At 33.7% G+C, this 20453-nt stretch overlaps 3 protein-coding genes and 1 non-coding gene across 4 annotated transcripts in view; 1 reads left to right on the forward strand and 3 right to left on the reverse strand.

The window, feature by feature from the left end:
• Positions 1-1837: 1837 nt before the first annotated feature.
• On the reverse strand, positions 1838-3605 carry LOC11415081 (blue copper protein). The gene is made up of 2 exons (XM_003620249.3): positions 3434-3605; positions 1838-2380 (listed from the first exon to the last, which is right to left on the reverse strand). The coding sequence occupies exons 1-2, from the start codon at positions 3603-3605 to the stop codon at positions 1920-1922; spliced, it is 633 nt and encodes a 210-aa protein (XP_003620297.1). The 3' UTR covers positions 1838-1919.
• A 7581-nt stretch (positions 3606-11186) lies between these two features.
• Positions 11187-15406, reverse strand: LOC11411648 (probable ADP-ribosylation factor GTPase-activating protein AGD15). Its single transcript, XM_003620252.4, has 9 exons — positions 15142-15406; positions 14354-14412; positions 13960-14050; positions 13829-13883; positions 13251-13347; positions 12814-13012; positions 12316-12493; positions 12087-12203; positions 11187-11477 (listed from the first exon to the last, which is right to left on the reverse strand). Coding segments are annotated over exons 1-8 (783 nt in total). The 5' UTR covers positions 15244-15406; the 3' UTR covers positions 11187-11477; positions 12087-12201.
• Positions 15407-17538: 2132 nt separating this feature from the next.
• Positions 17539-17612, forward strand: TRNAV-AAC (transfer RNA valine (anticodon AAC)). The gene has a single exon. It is a non-coding gene; the product is annotated as a tRNA-Val (tRNA).
• Positions 17613-19220: 1608 nt separating this feature from the next.
• Positions 19221-20453, reverse strand: part of LOC11436979 (putative E3 ubiquitin-protein ligase RING1a) — a 5368-nt gene continuing 4135 nt past the window's right edge. The window contains exons 4-6 of the mRNA XM_024785586.2: positions 19784-19865; positions 19572-19692; positions 19221-19484 (exon numbers count right to left, since the gene is read on the reverse strand). Of these exons, the coding sequence (XP_024641354.2) occupies positions 19221-19484; positions 19572-19692; positions 19784-19865 (467 nt within the window). The remainder of the gene's footprint in view (positions 19485-19571; positions 19693-19783; positions 19866-20453) is intronic.

Raw genomic sequence — 20453 nt, forward strand, 5'->3', positions numbered from 1 at the left:
TGTAAAAAATGTTACATCATAAATGGTAAAATTTTATTTGAAACACATATGGAAAAGTATTTTTCATGATTAGTGCATACAAATTAAGTTCAAAATTATTTCGTATCAAAAAAATTGAAAATATTATTTATAAAATTGTATTATAAACTGGCTTAGTGACAACCAACCTGTGCTGTTTCTCAATTCAATCTTGTTTGAACAAAAGTCACATTTATTTTATAAGCACTTGATTTTTTTTATTAGTCTCAATTAAAAAGTTGGTCAGCCATTAAAAAAGCCTCCCCAAAATGCCTGAAAATACACTTTTAAATATAAAAAAAATATATATATCATAATTAGATTTTTAAAAAAACTTCACTAAAAAAATATGTTGGCTGGGCTGGAACTTTTGTGGAACCAGCTTGTTAAAGATTTTCATTTATAAGAAGCCACATACATGGACCCTCCTCCATATCTTGCCTGCAAAATGCCTTTAATTTCAATTTGAAAAGTTTAGTTCTGGACTTCTATTTTGAATATTGGCCTACCATTTCTATTTTAACCTAATATTGCTACTTTTGTCTCTGCTACTAAGAAAATCACCATGTGCCTATGTCTTCCATGAAGCACCAAATTAGAAAAGATACACTCATTCCTCACTTCCCATAGAGCCACTTTCCCAATGAGGAGTAAAATGAGAAAAAAAAAGATTACTAGCATAACCATAGGCACCTCCAAATACCCATACTATACATCTCATATCAAACTAAGAATGAGAAGTTGTCACATAAAGCAAACAAATGTAACTCTGATTCCTAGTGGCCCCGACATAAAAAATAAATAATGAATCCAAAGACAAGGGTCAGGGGGTCAAGAAGCAAGTTGGAGCTTTAATTGACACCAGTTGTCTACATACCTGTTGTTTATGGTGATAATAATGTCTAAATATTCATTAAGAAGAATGTGCTAGGTAGATGACCTAAGAATAAGACTCAATCATGTTTGCCATTATAAATGACATGTCTCTTTTCTTATTAAACACTAATGGAAACAACTCACAAAATGCTTGGACACGTTGTTATGGCACAAGTATGTTGTGTGGACCTGAAGCTATAGAATAGGAACAAGTTGAAGCAAACTAGCAATGGCATGAATCAAGATTTAGAGTCCTGACGAAGGGGATGGGAGTTGAATCTACTCCCTTTAAGGACCATGAATCAACTATTTATCAATTAAACCAACCTATATGTTACATGTTTACCCATTAAAAATGATTTGGAGAATTTCATTTCATTAGGTGAAACAATTTTTTCTTCAAAAATTGGATATTCTCTAGCACAGCAGCAAACACTAATCTCTAAATTGAGTAGAATGACAATTGACTGCAAAATACTCCTTATGAGTTTTAACATTGTTGAAATTTTAGACCAGATTGTTCAAACACACGACCACTAAAGCTGAAAGAGATATGTATCAGTAATCACATTATCCAAATGCTTTGATGAAACCATTTCAAGTACATGCCACTCAGACTAGCATGGAATTTTTGGCTAATTAAAATTATAACACCAATTGTAATTTGATTCAATTATTTAATAAGAATGGATAGCTCAAATAAACACTTCTTTAAAATGTACCTCCAGAAAAGTAATGAACTCATAACATGAGAAATCTAATTGAACAAAAAAGGAGCAAAGAGTCTACAATCAAATTCTCAAATTGAGTATACAGAGTTTACTTTGAACTAAACAAGTTCATTTGCTAACAAACAAATTCACAGTAGCAAAGATTCTCACATTAGCAACACAAGATCATCACTCACTTTGGAACAATTGACTAAAGTCACTAAACCAAATCACAATCTATATGTACTAAACAATATGTCATTATGAATGACCAAACACCCACATCAGTGAAATAAACTGTCTAGTGTGAGCTAGCTAGTTGATAGCTGAAAGGTGAACAAAAAAAGAAGACCAAGCGAAAGCTAAGATGATTACGAGTGTAATCAATGGAACACCCAAACGACCCTCATCTGCACAAGAACAATCACAAGGCGCTTTAGCATGTGCATCTGGAGGACTAGGAGGAGAATCACTGTGTGGTGGACTAGGAGGAGAATCACCATTCGGTGGACTAGGAGGAGAATGAGGGCGTGGTGCAGAACTAGGTGGAGGAGAAGTTCCAGTGTTGTTGGACTGAGCTTGAACTTTGACTTCAAGTTTGAGGCCTTGTTGACAATGACCCATTCTGCCACAAACGAAGTAGCGTGTTCCTGATTCAGTGAGGTGGATCACTGTTTCTCCAGTGTTGTGTGTGGAAATGGCATTTGCTATTGTACATGTGTTGTAGCCTTGTTGGTTTACCTCGATCACGTCGTATAACGGTGTGTAAGTAAACACTGCCAATCATCACATATCCAATGAACCGTTCGTTATTACAAATTTTAATTTCAAGTCTCGAAAAATACACTTTACATTGTTCCCACCTCTTATTTTGAGTTTTTTCTCTGTTTTTCCCACCATTATCACATCATGTTTTATATCAATATATTTCTCATTTCGTTATTTTTGTAACCTAGACTCTGAGAACGAAAACTATCATGTAATGCATAAGAGATAATAGATGGACCAACTTCCTTGGATTCACGAGTCCCACATTCACACATTTGAAAACCAGTGACCTTATGGTTTATATTGAACAGCCCAAATTCAAATTCTGTATTTGGAATTATACAATGAAAATTGAATTTTCATTCATTTGAACAGTTCGATTGAAATTTTGACGGTCACTAATGTCTTGAATGCACGAATATGTAATCTCCATATTGCAAGGAATCCGTCCAAATTAGACAAAAAAAATTGATCTCTAACCTACTGTATGTTTGTATCAAGATGAGTTTGTCGAAATCACTTTGTAGCATTTGCAAAATCAGGCTAACTCATTGTGATTTCGACAAAGCCACGGCGACACCAAACAAACATGCAGTTAATAGTGCTGTTTGTAGAGCTACTACACCATACTCAGTGTCGCATAATGCATAGGATTCAAATTCAATCACGAAATATACACAGAAGGAAAATGAAACTAAACACAAAGCATGATTGTTATGAATGAATTATCATATTATCAAAATAAAAATTCAACTAATTAGGAAATAAACCTAAAACACCTTAACCTTATCAATAATAATACTCTATCATTAGTTAATAAAGTTTCATATAAATTCAACTAATTAGGAAACGAACCTAAAGTACCTTAACCTAATTAATACTCTAATCATTACCTAGTTTGTAAGCACTTGCTAGATTTAACAAAATTTCAGAAATTCTTTACCAAAATATATACAAAGTTTCAGAAAATTCAAAGATTAATAATATAAGATCGTAACCGTTTTTTGTATTTTCACGAAAATGATTCTGTTGAAATCAATTCAAGACATGAAGAAACGTACCGAGATCGTCGCCGACGTTGAAGCTCTCAGTGGAAGCCCAATCCTGCATATTGGATTCAAGATCCCAGGCGGAAGCACCACCAACGGTGTGGTTACCACCACAAACGCAACGGAAGAGAATCGAAGCCAAGACGACCACGAACATAGCTTTCACTGCCCAGACTGGCCTCATTTTCCTACAAATCAAACCAAAAAATCAAAAACACAGAGTTAACTATAGCTTCGATTCAAATTCTTCATCTAATCGAATGAATACAACACCGTAACAGTATCAAATGCAATTGAAGAATTAGTTTCAGTGAAAATTGTAGCGTGCAAATGCAAATTATATAGAAATGTGAAGGTGAATTTGAATAAAATGAAACCAGAATCGGAATTTGAAGAATGTAATCAAGAAGTTGAAGCGAACCTATATGATCTTTGCGCGGTTGAAGAGTTTGTTATGAATTCAGAACAGAGAATGTGGTTATGTACCTGCAAATTCAGAAAGTGAAATCTCAGAGCAATGAAGAAGAAGAAGAAGAGAGAGAGAGAGAGAGAGAGAGAGAGAGAGAGAGAGAGAGAGAGATAAAGAGATAAAGAGAGGTTACGGTGGAGAGAGAAGTTAGTTACGGTGGTGAGAGTGATCGGAGAATGAGAGAGAAGTTAGTTACGGTGGTGAGAGTGATCGGAGAATGAGAGAGAAGTTAGTTACCGTGGTGAGAGTGATCGGAGAATGAGAGAGAAGGGTTTTCGCGCCTTTATACAGAGTGATGAGAATTTTGGTTTCGTTTTCTGTTACGGAGAGTAAACTTGTCTGTGGCGCAGTTATAGTGAGGTTCATGCGCGCGCTGATAATTTTCAAAATCGTTTTTAACGGAATTATGTAACAAAAAAAGTTTTTTTTTTTTTTTTGTCTTAGATGAAGTGGTAATTCACTAAAAATAAACTCACACACAACTGTGAGGTCCCAGGTTCGAATTCGGGTCATGACGTCCGGCCTTACAACTTCAGCATTTGTCCGTTGAACTAGGACTTCTCGACGTAATAAAAATAGGTTTTAATCATTTGTCAATTGAACTAGGACTTCTCGACGTAATAAAAATAGGTTTTAATGTCCTACAATGGAAAATTAAAAATTAAAATCACTATTTATTAAAAAAAAAAATGAGCGATTGTACAAGACAAAAATAGTTGTAGTGCGTTTGATTTATAAAAGACTAAATTGAATTTTTGGTCCCTTAACTATTTACGTAGTATCGCTTTGGTCCCTTAATTAAAATTCGAATTATTTCGGTCCCTTAACTTCTCTCCGCTACACATTTTGGTCCTTTCCGTTAGTTTTAATTCAAAAACGTTAGGTTTTCTTCATTTTCTTCTGGAATTTTTCTATGATTCTTGTTGTTGAAGGTTGATGGAGATGATATGAAGATGAAAAAGAGGAGAAAAATATGAAGAAAACCTAATGTTTTTGAATTAAAATTAACAGAATGGACCAAAATGTGTAATGGATGGAAGTTAAGGGGCCAAAATAAATCGAATTTTAGTTAAGGGACCACAGCGATACTACATAAATAGTCAAGGAACCAAAAATGCAATTTAGCCTTTGTAAAAACGAGAAAGAACAACACACAATAACTAATTAAGGATATGACAACAATCTGCATTTTTGTCCACCGTTGGGGACAAATTTTTATCTTAACAGATTGTGTAATAAAAATACATTTTTATCTTTGGGATATTAGATTTTTTCGGCTTTGATACTCAGTTCTTTGCAAAATACGTTCACGTCATTCTTTCTTGAATGCCGCTGCATCTCTTGTCTTTGTTAGGTAATTGTTTTTGATGTTTTTCTTTTCAATTACCAAAATTTTCTCTATTTCTTTGTTTAATTTCTTTTCGTAATCATTACCAAAAAAAAAAAATTCAAGTAATTGTTTTTTATGCTTTGTCAGGTCATTATTATGTTAGATCAAATTATGATCTATTTGCGCAGTAAAAGTGCTTATTCAGATAAGTTGCTTTAAGCAAGATGATAAAATAGCAAACAAACTGTAAAACTGAGATAGAATATAATAGAAAGAGCATGCTTGCAATGTGAATCTCATTAAGAAGTGAATGTACACATTACAAAGCCTTTTATAGGCAAATATGATGCTTGCTTGTAGCACAAGCTATCTCACTAACTAACAAATTTTCTAACTAACTTGCTAAATGGCAGTTATGGATTAAATCTTAATACTCCATCTTAATTCATAACTGTTGAATACTGAAAACACCAAGTTTCTTCCTAAAAAACTTAAATTTGTCAAGTTTCAAAGCTTTAGTAAAACCATATGCAAGTTGCAGTTCTGTAGGACAAAACTGCAGCTCAACCATTCCATTATATCATGAGAGGTTGTATTCTTGCCAAAGCATATGACAAAATTGTTATTGATTCTCAGTATTAGAGATGTCACAACTTCACACTTGAGTTCATTCATCACTGAATCCAACCACAAAGCTTGACATGTAGCAAATATTCCTGCAATATACTCAGCTTCACAAGATGAGAGTGCAGTAAGTACATGTTGCTTCTTGGTGCACCAAGATATAACAACATCATTGAACTTGAAGACATAATATGAAATGCTTATTTTATCAGTCAAGTTTCCACTCCAGTTACTATATGAGTATCCAATGAGCTCATTCACCTCACTTATGCTTTCATTAGGAAATAGAAAACCATATTCCACAGTTCCTTTAATGTATATAAGGATTCTCTTAACAACTATCAAATGAGGTTTCCTAAAAAACACACATGACGTGACACATAGAATTTACCAGGTCAAAATTGATGTTTTGTAAAATGGGCTAAACATGAGGGAGGACTTTTGCTATTTTTTTTTTAAAAGGAAACCAAAATCACTACTTTTGCAAATTTGGAGGGTGAAAAACAAAGCCTTGTAAGAATCAAGGGTAAAGATGGAATAAAAACTATAAACTGAAATTTTTGTTTTTTCTATTGGTGGGTTTAAAAGCGCACGGATCCAGGAAAGAGGAACCCACAGCCGTAGATAACCTCCCATCCAACGATCAGCATCAAACACCAGGACCAGAATCAGTACCATTACACTCCTATTAACCTCTTATCTTGAGCTTGTAAGAAAGAAAGAAAAAAACCTCTTATTCATCAAGAAGATGGAGAAGACTACAACATTGGCTTCAACGAAGAATGAAATGGTTAGTACACATATACCTGATGATATTCACTTCTCTATTCTATCAAAACTTCCTTTGCAATCGTTGAAACGATTCGAATCTGTTCGCAAATCATGGTCTCTCTTGTTTGAAAATACTCATTTCATGAACATGTTTCGCAATGATTTCATAACTAACCCTCGTCGTTCTTGTTCTTATTACAACGAAGCATCTCCCCTCCTAAGTGTTTTTGAAGATGATAAAAAAGTTTTATATTATCTTTATGGTGAGAGGTTTAAGAATAAGTTCAAATTAGATTGGTTTAATTCATCTCAAGAGCATTTCCGTATTTTTGGTTTTGGTAGTATTAACGGCACACTTTGTCTCTATGATTTTTCTAATGATAATCAAGGAAATATTGGATTGTGGAACCCAACTACCCAAACAACCATTCTCTCTCCTCCCAGTTTGGCTATCAGTCTAGTTGAGTCTATCTTAGATCATGATGAGGATATGGATTTTGATGGTATTTTTTATAATCTTCATGGATTTGGTTATGACCGTGTTACAAAAGACTATAAGGTCATTCGTTATGTATGGTTCACACTGGAATATTTGGAGCCCTTATGGGAGATATATAGCCTAAGAAGTAACATGTGGAGAGAACTTTATGTTGACATGCCGTATTCTTTGGACTGTATTGACGGCACCCAAGTCTACATGGATGGAGTGTGTCATTGGTTGTCTGAAGAAGATAGCAATGAGGAATCATGTTTGGTATCATTTTACTTTAGCAATGAGGGGTTCTTCACAACACCCTTACCGTCAGAAGTAGAGGATTGGTCTGATGATTTAGCATTGTGGTTAAACTTGGCGGTATTAAATGGGTCCATTGCATTGGTCTCATATCATAAAGAGACGACTAATTTTCACATATCAATTTTGGGGGATTTCGGTGTGAAGGAATCATGGACCAAACTCTTCATTGTTGGACCGTTGTCTTGCGTTAAGCGTCCTATCGGAGTGGGGACGAAAGGAGAAATATTCTTCATCAGAAAAGATGAAGAACTAGTTTGGCTTGATTTGAGTACCCAAATGATTGAGGAGGTTGGTTATAAAGCAAACAATCCTAATTGTTCGATAATAGTTTACAAGGAAGACATTCTGAAAGAGATATATGATTGTGGTTACTAGTCTGGATGCATTGTGGGCACTTTGATCTGTGTCTTCAGTTGGTGCTGCTTTGCAGGAACTTTATGCCGGTGGGAATGTTATAGGATCTGATTTTTATGCATACCATATTGCAGTCCTATGCATTCAGCAGTATGCGTTTACTGTCGTAGGATCTTGTTTCTAGTGATTAGTAGTGATAGTATTCTGTAGTCAGGGGTTGGAGTTGCTGGTTCTCTGTGTGGGATACTTTCTGTATCAAGTTTCTTGTAATCTTTGTATCCTTGTTCTTTACTTGGACACATTGTGTTTGTATTGAACTTATTGATGTATTTTGCCTTCTGAAAGAAATCAACTTTATCTTGAATGTTTACGCTGTTTTTATTTGCAACCTAATTTTGTTTCTATATCAATGCAAAGAATGATCGTTTAGCTTTGCCGGGATGCCCTCTATTTGAACTTTCACTACATTCTGCCGGCAATATTCATGCCACCATGTTCTTGTTTATTTTTTTCTTTGGTATTCCAAATCTAGGTAATAAACTGGTCTGATTCATGCATGAAGGGTTAGTTCAAATCAACTAATCTACTTCATCTCCCCTTTATTGTTAAGATTCATATCAGTTTCAATAAATTTGCTCATGACCAGTAGTTTATTCTAAAATCCATTCTGATTTTTGGAATTCATGCAACCAGAAAGGCTTCATTTTGTGCTTGTTCATGGCATAACTATATCACTGCAATATGGACTGTATTTTCAGCAAAAAATTTCAACGTTATACAACCTTGTAGCTGAATTTCTGTGCTAATTTGTGTAACTAATTAGATTTTAGTAATTCATGTTACTAACAAATGGCTTGGCTGAAAATGACAAAAACTCAAACTTCGTTCAAGCCAACGGTAGCTTGGACAAAATATGATAATAAAAATTTCCATGTGCCAGACAAGTAGCCTTATTTTACATATTGTGAAGTTATGGTGTTTTGAAAGGCCATTAGTTTTTGTCGAAAAAGGGCGGTGTTTGAGCTGGTATATTGCAGTCATGTTGGTCATTCTGTTTCGGAATTGGAAGGGTGATGTGGCTGGAGTGTAGCTTTTTGTTCTTAGATGTAGGATTTTGAAGAATGCGAGAAAACAGACCAGATATATGTACTTCGTGACAAATTAAGGTACTTTTGACTTCAATTTCTCATCATTGTTCTGTTACAACTGTATCATTTTGTAACATGTGCTTGTGTTGTTTAGTCGAATAGCGGCTTGTTAGCAGTAAGATAGAGTGTTTCAATTGGGTCTGTTGGTGGCGATTTGTGACCACCATGGAAGCTGTAGATATATAGCTTTTACTTACCGACACTAGATGAGTTAGTTCAGTGTAACTTTAAAGTGAAATATATTTGCAGGGTGTTTGGTCATTTATAAAGAAAGCATTCCATCTGAAGTTATAAAGCCATAGATATATGTTAGAGAAATATGGCTATCGAAACTTCAAAATAGTCCTCTCCTGTTTAAGAAGTGTGCATATGCTTTACCTTTTCTGATAAGCGATAACTTTCTTACTATTGATCTGGTAGTTGTACTTTATGTTATTGTGGTCTCTATGTTTTGATTAAAAAAATTGAAAACGGCGTGTAGAAGATGCTGAGGGAGAGATTTTGGATTCCTCTATAACTTCGTCTGGTTTTTCCTATCTTGTGCTTTTATATGGTCGTAATACGTTGTAATTGTTAATGTGTTTTTCCTAGGCTCCATCCTACTCCAATCTTAGCAACCAAAGACTATCAAACAGGCTATGTCTGATCCTGCATGGTTAACAGCTACGAAATCAGAATTTGATGCTCTCGTTAATAATGGCACCTGGTCCTTAGTACCTCTCCCCCCTCACAGGTAACCTATTGGATGTAAGTGGGTCTTTTAGAATACAGAAAACCCTGATGGAACAGTAAACAAGTTCAAGGCAAGACTGGTTGCCAAAGGCTTCCACCAACAGTTGGAACTGACTACTCGGAAACTTCCCCCTCCTGTCATTAAATCTGTCACTGTCAGAACCATACTCGCTTTGGCACTTACTCAATCCTGGCCCCTTCTTCAACTAGATATTAACAACGCGTTTTTGAATGGACTTCTCGAAGAAGAGGTCTATATGGTTCAACCTCCATGCTTCGTTTCATTTGACAAGTCCTTGGTGCGTAAGCTAAACAAAGCTATTTATGGCCTTAAGCAAGCCCTGCTTGGTTTGAAAAACTAACTTTACACTGATTAAACTTGGTTTCTCAGCAAGTAGATGTGATGCAATCCTTCACTTTTCATCTACTCCAAGGCATCAACTGTTCTTTACATGCTAGGTTATGTGGTTAAATCATATTCTGATGCTGATTAGGTTTCTGACTCTATAGATCGTAGGTCGACCTCATGTGCATTCGTTTACCTTGGTCCTAATTTGGTGTCTTGGTGGGCTAAGAAGCAGCCTGTAATGTCAAGAAGTAGCACAGAAGCAGAGTATAGAAGCATGGCATTGGCTACAACAGAACTTCTATGACTTCAATCTCTTTTCACAGAGCTCAAAGTTTCCTATAATATTCCTACTCTCTTCATAATCATGTGCTCCATTCCAGAACTAAGCATATGGAACTTGATCTATTTTTTGTCAGAGAAAAAGTTCTTCACAAACATGTCTCTGTTGAACATGTTCCTGGCCTGTCTCAGCTTGCTGATCTCATGACAAAGGCCCTACCACCTTCTAGAGCTATAGGATATTGGAGTCCCTGTAACTAACTTCTAGAGGTAGTTACAGATTGTGAAATTTATAAATAGTCTTCACTTCCTATTGTATCATAACAATTCAACAATCAATGAAAAATAGCTTAGAAGCATTTCACATTCTTTCTGTTCTCTCTCTATCTCAATAGAATGAATCAAAGTAACTTTAATCCCAATTCTAACAAGTCTTGCTTCCTGATCATATAAAGTTCATCTAGTCAAAATTGCTGTATGCAATTCGTATATAGTACTATACTTGAAATTGAAGTTAGGTCCAATGCACCAATTACACATGCTAAATGATGTATTATTAAACCAAACGGTTGTGCAAGATATATATTTGCAGGTAACTAAGATGTTCTTAACATATAATCAATGTTTTTCTTTTCCAAAATATATCAACCAAAGTTCAATGGAGAAAATTTATATCTATTTAGATCAAGGGAAGCCCGGCGCATAAAGCTCCCGCATACGCAGGGTCTGGGAAGGGGTCCGTTTGGCAAGTCCACACGTCCAAATTCCACTGGCAAAAATGCCAAAATTGCTACGCCGGACACCATGATCAGGGTTCAAACCCCGGCCCCTCTACTTGTGTGAGTTTCAATGGTTATTTGTCATTTCGTCTATCTACCAAAAAAATAATGCGTAAAAAAAAAGGCACACAAGATAAAGAACATGAATCTTAAGCCGGAAATATTTCATGTACAACCTCTTGAGTCACAAATTCTTGGAAGTGACAATGTGAAAGAAGAAAATAAAATAAAAAAATATGTATGATTTCCTTGATCCCTTTCTCTATCTGAATCAGTGGCTATTGCAGAAATAAGTGTGACAATCAAATCATTGTAATGACTACCTCAAGCTATGTGATATATCAACTCCAAAGGGGGTGCAGATAAGAGCCTAATTTACATCCTGCTGTTGAAGTCTGCCTTGATTGAAAAACTAGTCCATAAACCTGTGAAAACACAACCATTATCAAATTCCTTTCCAAAAAAATATGTTGTTATGTTTCCAACAATAGGAAGCACACATTTTCAGGTCATATCTGGATTGTGAGCCAAATGGCCCGAGATAGACTTTAATATCATCTTAAAATTTGGTTAGATCTATCTTAAATTTAAAAAAACCGCTTGTATGGCGAGAGAGATGTCAACCACTTTAAATACATTTTCTAACCATGTACTCCCTCCGTCCCAAATTATATGTCGCTTTGAAAAAAAAATTTGTCCCAAATTATATGTCGCTTTACAATACTAATGAAATATTAATGTTATTTTTCCTACTATATCCTTAACTATTAATTACTCTCTCTTCTTTCAATTATTTCATTTATCTTTTTCATACCATTTATTAAGGATAATTTTGTAAAACAACTCATAATTTCTCTTCCCCATACAATATTAAAACGTCATACAATTTGGGACGGAGGGAGTATCATCCAATGTGAGTCTCAACATATTTGACCAACATCAGTAATTTTTTGAAAAATACAAGGGTCGTCGAAATATGGAGATAGAGAAAAACATCACATTAGCATTACTAAGTTTCAATGAGAAGTACACACCAGATCAATGCAGTTCGATGTTCGTACAACATCGCAAGAAAGTCTGCAACCGTAATCTTGTGACATCTATCCAAAACGCTAGCTCCACAAATCTATAAACAACTCACATGCCTTGTCCTGTAAACATTAATGTTGATTTAATAATGTGCAAGTGCATAACATGAACCAAATGAACGAAAGAAAATAGAAGAAAGATTCAGAAGATGTGATACGAGTAATGTAATCTTACAATCAAACGTTGTCCAGCTAGGAGGTGTAGTTGAGATATTCGTTTTATCGGCATCAGTGGAAAGCATGCTAAAAAGATCAACGGCACTTTTGCTATTTCCAACGGGCTTATCAAAATCAACCGATGCTGATGGCCTCTTTATTGGTGGTTTAATCTTCACTTGTAAATTTACAGGAGCCTGAGTTCAATAGATAAACCTTAATTGGTATATTCGTTTTTGAGATGTTAATATTGGAAGATAACCAAAACTTTGAATGAGCAAACAATTGTGCATGTGACTGGTTTATTAAATATCATGCATCGAACATGCATCTGACCTAGTGTTGTCAATTGTGGATCGCAGAAAATAGCGGTTTGCTTAAATTCTGCTGTGCTATAGTCACTATTTGTCAACACTATGTACTATAGTGGTTTGTTAATATTTCGCTATGCTATATCTGCTATTTGAGCACACTGATCTGACCATGAAAGATTGAACATCGTATAAAACATGAATACCTCATGAGATCTTGCTATTGGAGGCCGAACTTGTGCCATATGATTCACTAGAATGCTTTCCTCAAGCGACAATCTTCTGTTTCTGTTAATACCACTCTTGACCCCATCAGCTGGTAAATCTTTGAACTCAAACATCATATCAGCTGACTTTGAAGCTGATTGTAGCTCACCTTGTAAAGCCCACTTTTTCTCGACATACCTGAAGGAACTTAAGCAAATTAGCAATAGTATAAAATGGAAAAGTAGATGAAAATTCATCTCGACGTTTCAAGCATAGTTCTAAATTGCAGTCTACAGCCGCAATTGCAGCCACAAGATAAAGGTTTTATCTAAAGGTCTCTGCGGCTACATTTTGCCGAGATATCAAGGTTCACAGTATAACCATAACCACAATTTAGAACCATATTTTCACGTATAAGAATCCATTCATAGTTTACTTGGCACGGATAAACTTCTCGATTCCGTATGCATTTCTGTCAAAATTTGGTGGTAGTTTAGCTTCCCAGTGCTTATTTGACTTCACGTTGCCCATAACTGCATAAAACACACTATAAATTTCACTTGCAAGAGCCAAACAATATTTTATAACTGTTATCATATCTTCGACGAATAATTAGTTTCACCATCAATTAGTTTCCTATAAGTGATGTCGCTAGGCTCTAGCTATACACATGGAATTGATTGAACACTTTTTGGATTTACTAATGCAATTTTATCCGGCCCGTAGTTCTAAATTCGGTCCGCAACCGCAATTGCGGCCATGATGATTTTAGATGTTTCTGCAACGGAATCACAACCGCAAATGCATCTGCATCAGGTGCATTTGATTACATTTTCCCACGATACCAAGCTTCGCAGCATAACTGTAACCACGGCCACGGCCACAATTTAGAACCATCAAGCCTACCATTTAGCGCTTTAGGAAAGAAAACATAAATTTATTGTATCTCATAATTTGCTCAATAGTACATTTCACAAATAAAGTAATTAAGAAATAGATTGCATAGTTTCTTACATTGCATGTAAGAAACTTGATCTGGCAACCATGTATCCAAAGTTGTAGACCTCACCTAGATTCAAAATCAGAAGGTTCAGCCAATATCAATTTCTAAACTGAGAAAGAAGGAAAAAAAAATGTATATAAACCTTTGATATATGCACTCCAAGACTCCGATGAATCCCGGAACATTGCATACAAATGAAAATTCCTAAGTTCACACTAGCCCATCTTGGTGCCCTGAAATATTAAAATTTCATAAACCGCGAAAAGATCACATTAATTTTCTATAAAAATAAATTGCAAAATCAAATCCTAAACTTTACACTGCTACAATGAACCATGAAACATATAATATGGTTGAAATATTAAACGGAAATGTATTGCTTTCCCTCATAATTTCGAGATTTAAATTGTGAATCGGAAGACCTTAGTTAAAAGAACCTAAGAATGAACTATTGTGATAGTTTAAGCTTAATGAAAAGAAAACATCAAAGTATATTCTTAGTTAAAATAAAACAGTGGCTTGTGAAAAGTGTATACTTAGTCCAACAGTCTGCACATTCCCTGTTGTCAGGTAGCTTAAGAAGTCCTTCTAAGATCTGCATACAGTCACACAAAAAAGTTAAAAACAAAACAAAACAATGAAGCACTTTTCCAAATTGGCAGATCAACTGCACGAATTAAATAATCGTATTATTATCATAATATCCTAAAGCAACAGTCAACAATAGCTCAATGATCATATTATGAAATCTAGTATTTTGATATATGTCTGGTATTTAAAAAAAAAAAAAAAAAAAATTCATGCTTAATGATCATATAAAAGCTCAATCACACATAATTGATTTAGAAAAACATTTTATAATGTCCTTATTATAAAAATGAAAATTAAGTCCTCCCTTCCCTTCCTAATCTCTCCATATGTCTCTAGCTATTTGATTACCCTTCATCTAATCTACCGATGTAACGAAAGAATCTATAAGTCTTCTCTCCACATATCAAACCACCAAAGTCGAGTTTCCACCATCTTTTCTTCAATAGTTCTATGCTACCCTAATTCTCCCCTTCTCTCTAATTTTATCATTCCTAATCATATTCATATCTCAATCTAGCAACATTCTCAACTTTTTTTTCCAAAAATTCTCCATAAATATTTAAAAGCTATAAAAGAATTTGTTTTCATATTTTCATGAATTTAGAAGCTAAAACCATAACAACCCAAAAGCCAAAAACATTAACCAAACTAAACAAGCCAAAAACCCAGATAGAAAATAATAAAAAAATCAAAAATATTAAAAAGGGTTGAAGAAAAAAAAGAAGGTACCAACCTTGGTATGTTTAGCATGAAGCTCTTTAGAAACAGAAGCTTTTCCATTCATGTTTGCAAAACCTTCGGTGGTTACGTAAGACACAAGGTACGTAGGTATCATGCACAACGAAGGAAAAGCAAAGAAAGAGAGAAAGGAAGATGAAAAGAGGGAGAGAGTTTTTGCGAATTGTGGGGTTTGAGTTTAGGTTGGTGAGAGGAAGAAATGAATAATTGAGAGGTGGAAGTGTGGTTGGTGGCGACAGAGAAGGAGACAAAAGCGGGAATTCCATTCATTGTTCCACGTAAGGAAGAATTTATTCTAAAATCTGTCTTTATCTTTAGTTGACTATACAAAGCAAAATCATAACAACAACAAACGCAAATGATGTCATGGCAACTGGCAAAAGGAGGGACGGAAATAGGTCGGTCTAACATGCCAAAAATACGGACACGGACACCGAACACAGTACGGACACTAAATTTTAAAAATCGCATAATTCAGTGTAATTATAGGTGTTTGTGTCGGACACGACACGTGTTCGACACCGAGGCACGCCTAATCCGATTAAGTGTCCATGCTTCATAGGTTTTCATCTTTCTTTGGTAATATGATTTATCATTCATTTGATTTACTGCTCTTACTACATATCTTTTCTCTACATGTTCAAACCATTTAAATATATTTTTCACCGTTTTAAAGTGTTTTATTTAGAGAAACAAAAAGTTAAAGTATAGGAAATTAAAGAGGTTGGATAGCTCAACTGATTTGAGTTTAGATTTAAAAGAGTCGGATGTTCCAAATTTAAAAACAAAAACCAAAGGAAAAGAGTTTTTTTTTTTTAAGGAAAATGAATCACAGTAGTTGTCATGTTTGATTATTTTACAGTTGGAAGAGATTATTTTTCATAATCTCTTCATTTTTAATTTTCAGCTTTTCTCTCCTCACTCAACCACCCGGTCATGTGACAGCAGCTGATTTGATTCTAAAGTACAATAAATGTTCCAAGTTCCAACATAGGCAAATGATTACAGGAAAATTTGTTATGATGGATGTTGGATTATGAGTAGAGTCTAAGTGAGGAATATCACATTATGTCAAGTGCAAGCACATAAAAAAAATTGACATCACATTTTAGCTCAACATCTTAAGTTTGTGTTTGGATGAAGAAGATTATCAACATTTGTTTAGGCACAATCACAAATGTACATGATCTGGGTGTAAAGACAGACAAATACATATAAATTAATTATTTCAATAATATATATCATTTAGTTTTTTTTTATCATGTGTCTAAGTCATTTTGATTTGGGACCGTCACCAAGTAAGTTTACTTGTGTAGAAGAGTTGTGTATAGTACTGGAGCTTTATGAAACACATAAAATCACACCAAAATTAACACTCCGTTTTTAGCTAAAAAAAACGAGCACCAAAATTACTCTCTATAAGAGTATGATTCAGCTACATGTACCTACATATATTTGACATATTTTAGCTAATTAAATGCAATGAATTTCTTCCTTTAAAATAGAGTATGGTTCAGCTCAGGGCCGGCCCCTAACCTGTCGAGGCTGGGCTATTTCACTGGGCCTCAAATTTTCGGGGGCCCAAAATATTATATTTTGTATGTAAAGCACTAAATTATTAATTATATAGAGTTAAAGCAAAAGAGTTTAATATTGGTTATAGCGTTGTGGTTGCGTTCGCGTAGCTGCGTATGTTTCAATGTGAGATCATGGGTTCAAGTCTCTCTAGAGTCTTTTTGTTTTTAATAATTTTCTTTTATAGTGCTTTATTTATTTTTTTGGCGCCTAAAATTTATTTTTTTTTACATCCCTTAAGAGACTAAAATTGGGCCTACAAATTTGTTAAGACGACCCTGGTTCAGCTCACACTCTCACTCACTACACAACTGTGATTTTGGATGACTGCAAGAACTATATTATACATATAATATGATGGAGAAATTCTTGTATGTTCACAACCACAAATATAATTGGTTTAAACACACATACATATGGAAATAAATAAAAAGTTAAAAAAAATTAATTTATTGATATTATATTTAAAAATATTGGTTAATGTGTATGGTTGCCTCTGCCTAAATGATTTGGATTTGGATTTGTATTTGTATTTGTGACTATCTAAGAATTTTTCGACATGATGATCATTTTTAATTCATATAACCTTTACCTAGCTGGATAAGATTTCCTTTCAAAATAAAAAGCTGGATAACATTTAAATAGGAACGTAATGAGTAACATTCTTCTTTTCTAAAATCCATAATTGCTTAGACAAATTCATATACAGTAAAGTTTTATCATAACATTCCTTCAAAACTGTAAAAAAAAAAAAACATTCATTCACGTCAGACTTCACTATAGATGTCTTTTGAAAACGTGGAGAAACAAACAATAAGGTTTCGTGGTGTAGTTGGTTATCACGTCAGTCTAACACACTGAAGGTCTCCGGTTCGAACCCGGGCGAAGCCATTCTTTTAGGTTCTTTTTTTTCGCGTGAAAATGGCGATAAGATTAGTATAAAGATTGGGAATGAAGCTCTATTTTTGTAAAGTTATGTTATATATCGGTTCAAACAAAAAAATATATTAATATAACATCTTATAACAAGAATTATAAAAGTTAAACAAGTGCTAAATTTTATATTTTTCGTTGGATTTATTTTTGTTCAAATTCATAACATCTTACAAACAAGCTGTTAATTCATAATTTAGTTTTTCTACTGGGTATTGAACAAGTTGTTACCGACTGAAATCATTGCAAGAAGTGTGTTTATTATATGTTTTTTTTGAAGAAAAGTGTGTTTGTTTTAAGTTATTTTTGTATATTATTTAAAATAAAATGATACAAATATGTGTTCTATTTCTAATTTATTAAAGTTTATCCTTGTGTGTATATAGTGGGAGTAAAAGTTTCTATGAAGATGAGAATAAATCTACGTATAACTATCCATATGCATGTTTAATAAATTTACTAGCCACCACTCCTCCTCCTCCTCCTCTCCTCCTCCTCCTCCTCCGACTTTTTACCCTCTCTCTTTCTTACTTTCCTTTTATTTTTCTCTTAATTGTTCATTCTTTTCAACTTTTGTCTCAATTCCTCGTTCTTTTATTTCTTTTTCATCTAATTCGTCTTTCCTATCCCTTTCTTTTCAGGGAACTTCTACGGTACACTCGTAAATTGAGGTGTACCGGTACTCTTGCTTCATAAATCTATAAACTAACGATCAATTTTATGAAATAAATAGTTATTTGTCGGCATTTATATTTTGGAAAATATGATTTCAGAAGAAAAATGCATCATTCATTGTTTATAAGAATCATAGTAATTTTTTCATATTATTGTATAAAATAATCAAAGTTCTCTATTATGAGCGATAAAAATTAAAAAAAATTATTTTGTTTACACTTTTGATGAATAAGATTTAATCATTATAATTATAAATGATAAAAAATAATATTTTTCTTCAAAAAAGAATTCATTTACCTATAAAATTAAAAGGTTGGTGTACCGGTACACTCAAATATGTTGGGTGTACCGTAGAATTTGCCTTCTTTTAATTTCTTAATTTTATTTTTGTGGAGTTCTCTAAGATGATAAGAATGTGAAAAAACGTCTTCTCATCATTATTTTCATCTTCTCCCAAGTTTCAATGGATGACTCTCCATACCTTTTTTTTTTTTTATGATTCAATCTCACCATATCAATGCATAATCTTTTAAATCCTGGTCTACAACCTTCACTTCTTGAACATTAGTATAGGTTTTACAAGCAAAAATTGTTTAATTTTGTCTTCCTTCCTTACAAGCTTTATTGGGATCCATCTTTAAGCATGGAATTCAATCCACTTTTATTTCAACAAAAACATGCCAAACAAAGGGGACTTGGTTTGGGAAACATAAGTAATGAGGATCCCATGTTCCATACATAATCAAAATACTCACAACAAAAATAAACTTAAGAGTTTGTCATAATTTAAATCAAATAAAACAAAGCAAGTGGGTGTCATGCACCCAAGTCTCATTAATTATTCTTGAAAGTTGGATAAAGTGTTCCTTAAAGGTTCATATGATTGAGCCACTATGTTGAGTTGCTACTATCATCATCCATGTCTTCCTCTTCAACAACAAGTTCTTCAGCGACATCATTATCATCATCAACTAATGGTTCTTCAGCAAAATAATTTTCATCAGTCATATAATGAAAAGAAGGTAGAACGTGCACAATTATTTGAGCAACAAAATCTTCTTCAGAAAAATCTTCTTCTTCGTCACGATCAACAACTTCCACTGATTTTTCCACTATAGATAGATGGGGAAACTCTTCTTTAAGCAAAGCCAATTCCTATGTCGAACATAACCTTATTAATTAGTTTTTCATGAAGTTATAATATTTTGTTTATGTAAAATGAAATAAATATGTATATCTTACCTCTTTCTCAAACTTGTCAATATCTGGATGCAACAAAGCAATCAATGCATCATAATTTGGATCATCTCTCAGTGAGAGTTGGGTAGGACAATGTGTGCGACAAATAGGACATTCATTTTTACTGCATATAAAAGCTAAATAAATCAATACAGTTCAAACTAAAAATATGTGAAATATTGATAAGTAAAGATGGTTGAAGTTTATGGACAAACCCAGAGCGCATGCACTTCTCTATGCACTCTCCGCAGAAACGATGCAAGCATTTTCTTATAGTTTTTGTTTTCCGTAAGATACCTACATACAATGAAATCAACCATCACATTTTCGTATAGTATCCGATCATTAAACTTATTGCATTTCATTCATAATAATAGTAGTGATACAAGATGAAATCTTAATACGAATATGGAACCTAGCATCTGATCATTATTATTATGAAATAATGTTACAAATTACTTTAGTTGTCAACGCAATAAAAATTTCATGTGTATAAGAACATTTATACAGATATATCATATATGTTGCAGATGTGAATTAAATAAAAAAGCTATTTTATATTGTGATTTTCATCCATAAATTCCATTACTTCAAAGAAGTTTTGAATTGTTATTAGTAATTTGAAATTTAAACGAGTTTCAAATTATTTAGATAAATCTCTTGAAAAATATAGAAGTACTTTAATTAACTATAGAAAAGTGTGTATTAATTAGGAAAAATCTAGCTTCTTAAAAAAAAAAATTAAGGAAACAACTAGAAATATGTCTAGATTATCTACTTGTACCAATAAATAGGACATGGAGATAAAATCTTAACACTAAAGATAGATATGCACAAAATGAGAGTAGGACCCCACATGAAGAAGGAAATTTTAAATTAAGAGAG

The sequence above is a fragment of the Medicago truncatula genome, chromosome 6, assembly GCF_003473485.1.
Source record: "Medicago truncatula cultivar Jemalong A17 chromosome 6, MtrunA17r5.0-ANR, whole genome shotgun sequence".
Taxonomy (NCBI): domain Eukaryota; kingdom Viridiplantae; phylum Streptophyta; class Magnoliopsida; order Fabales; family Fabaceae; genus Medicago; species Medicago truncatula.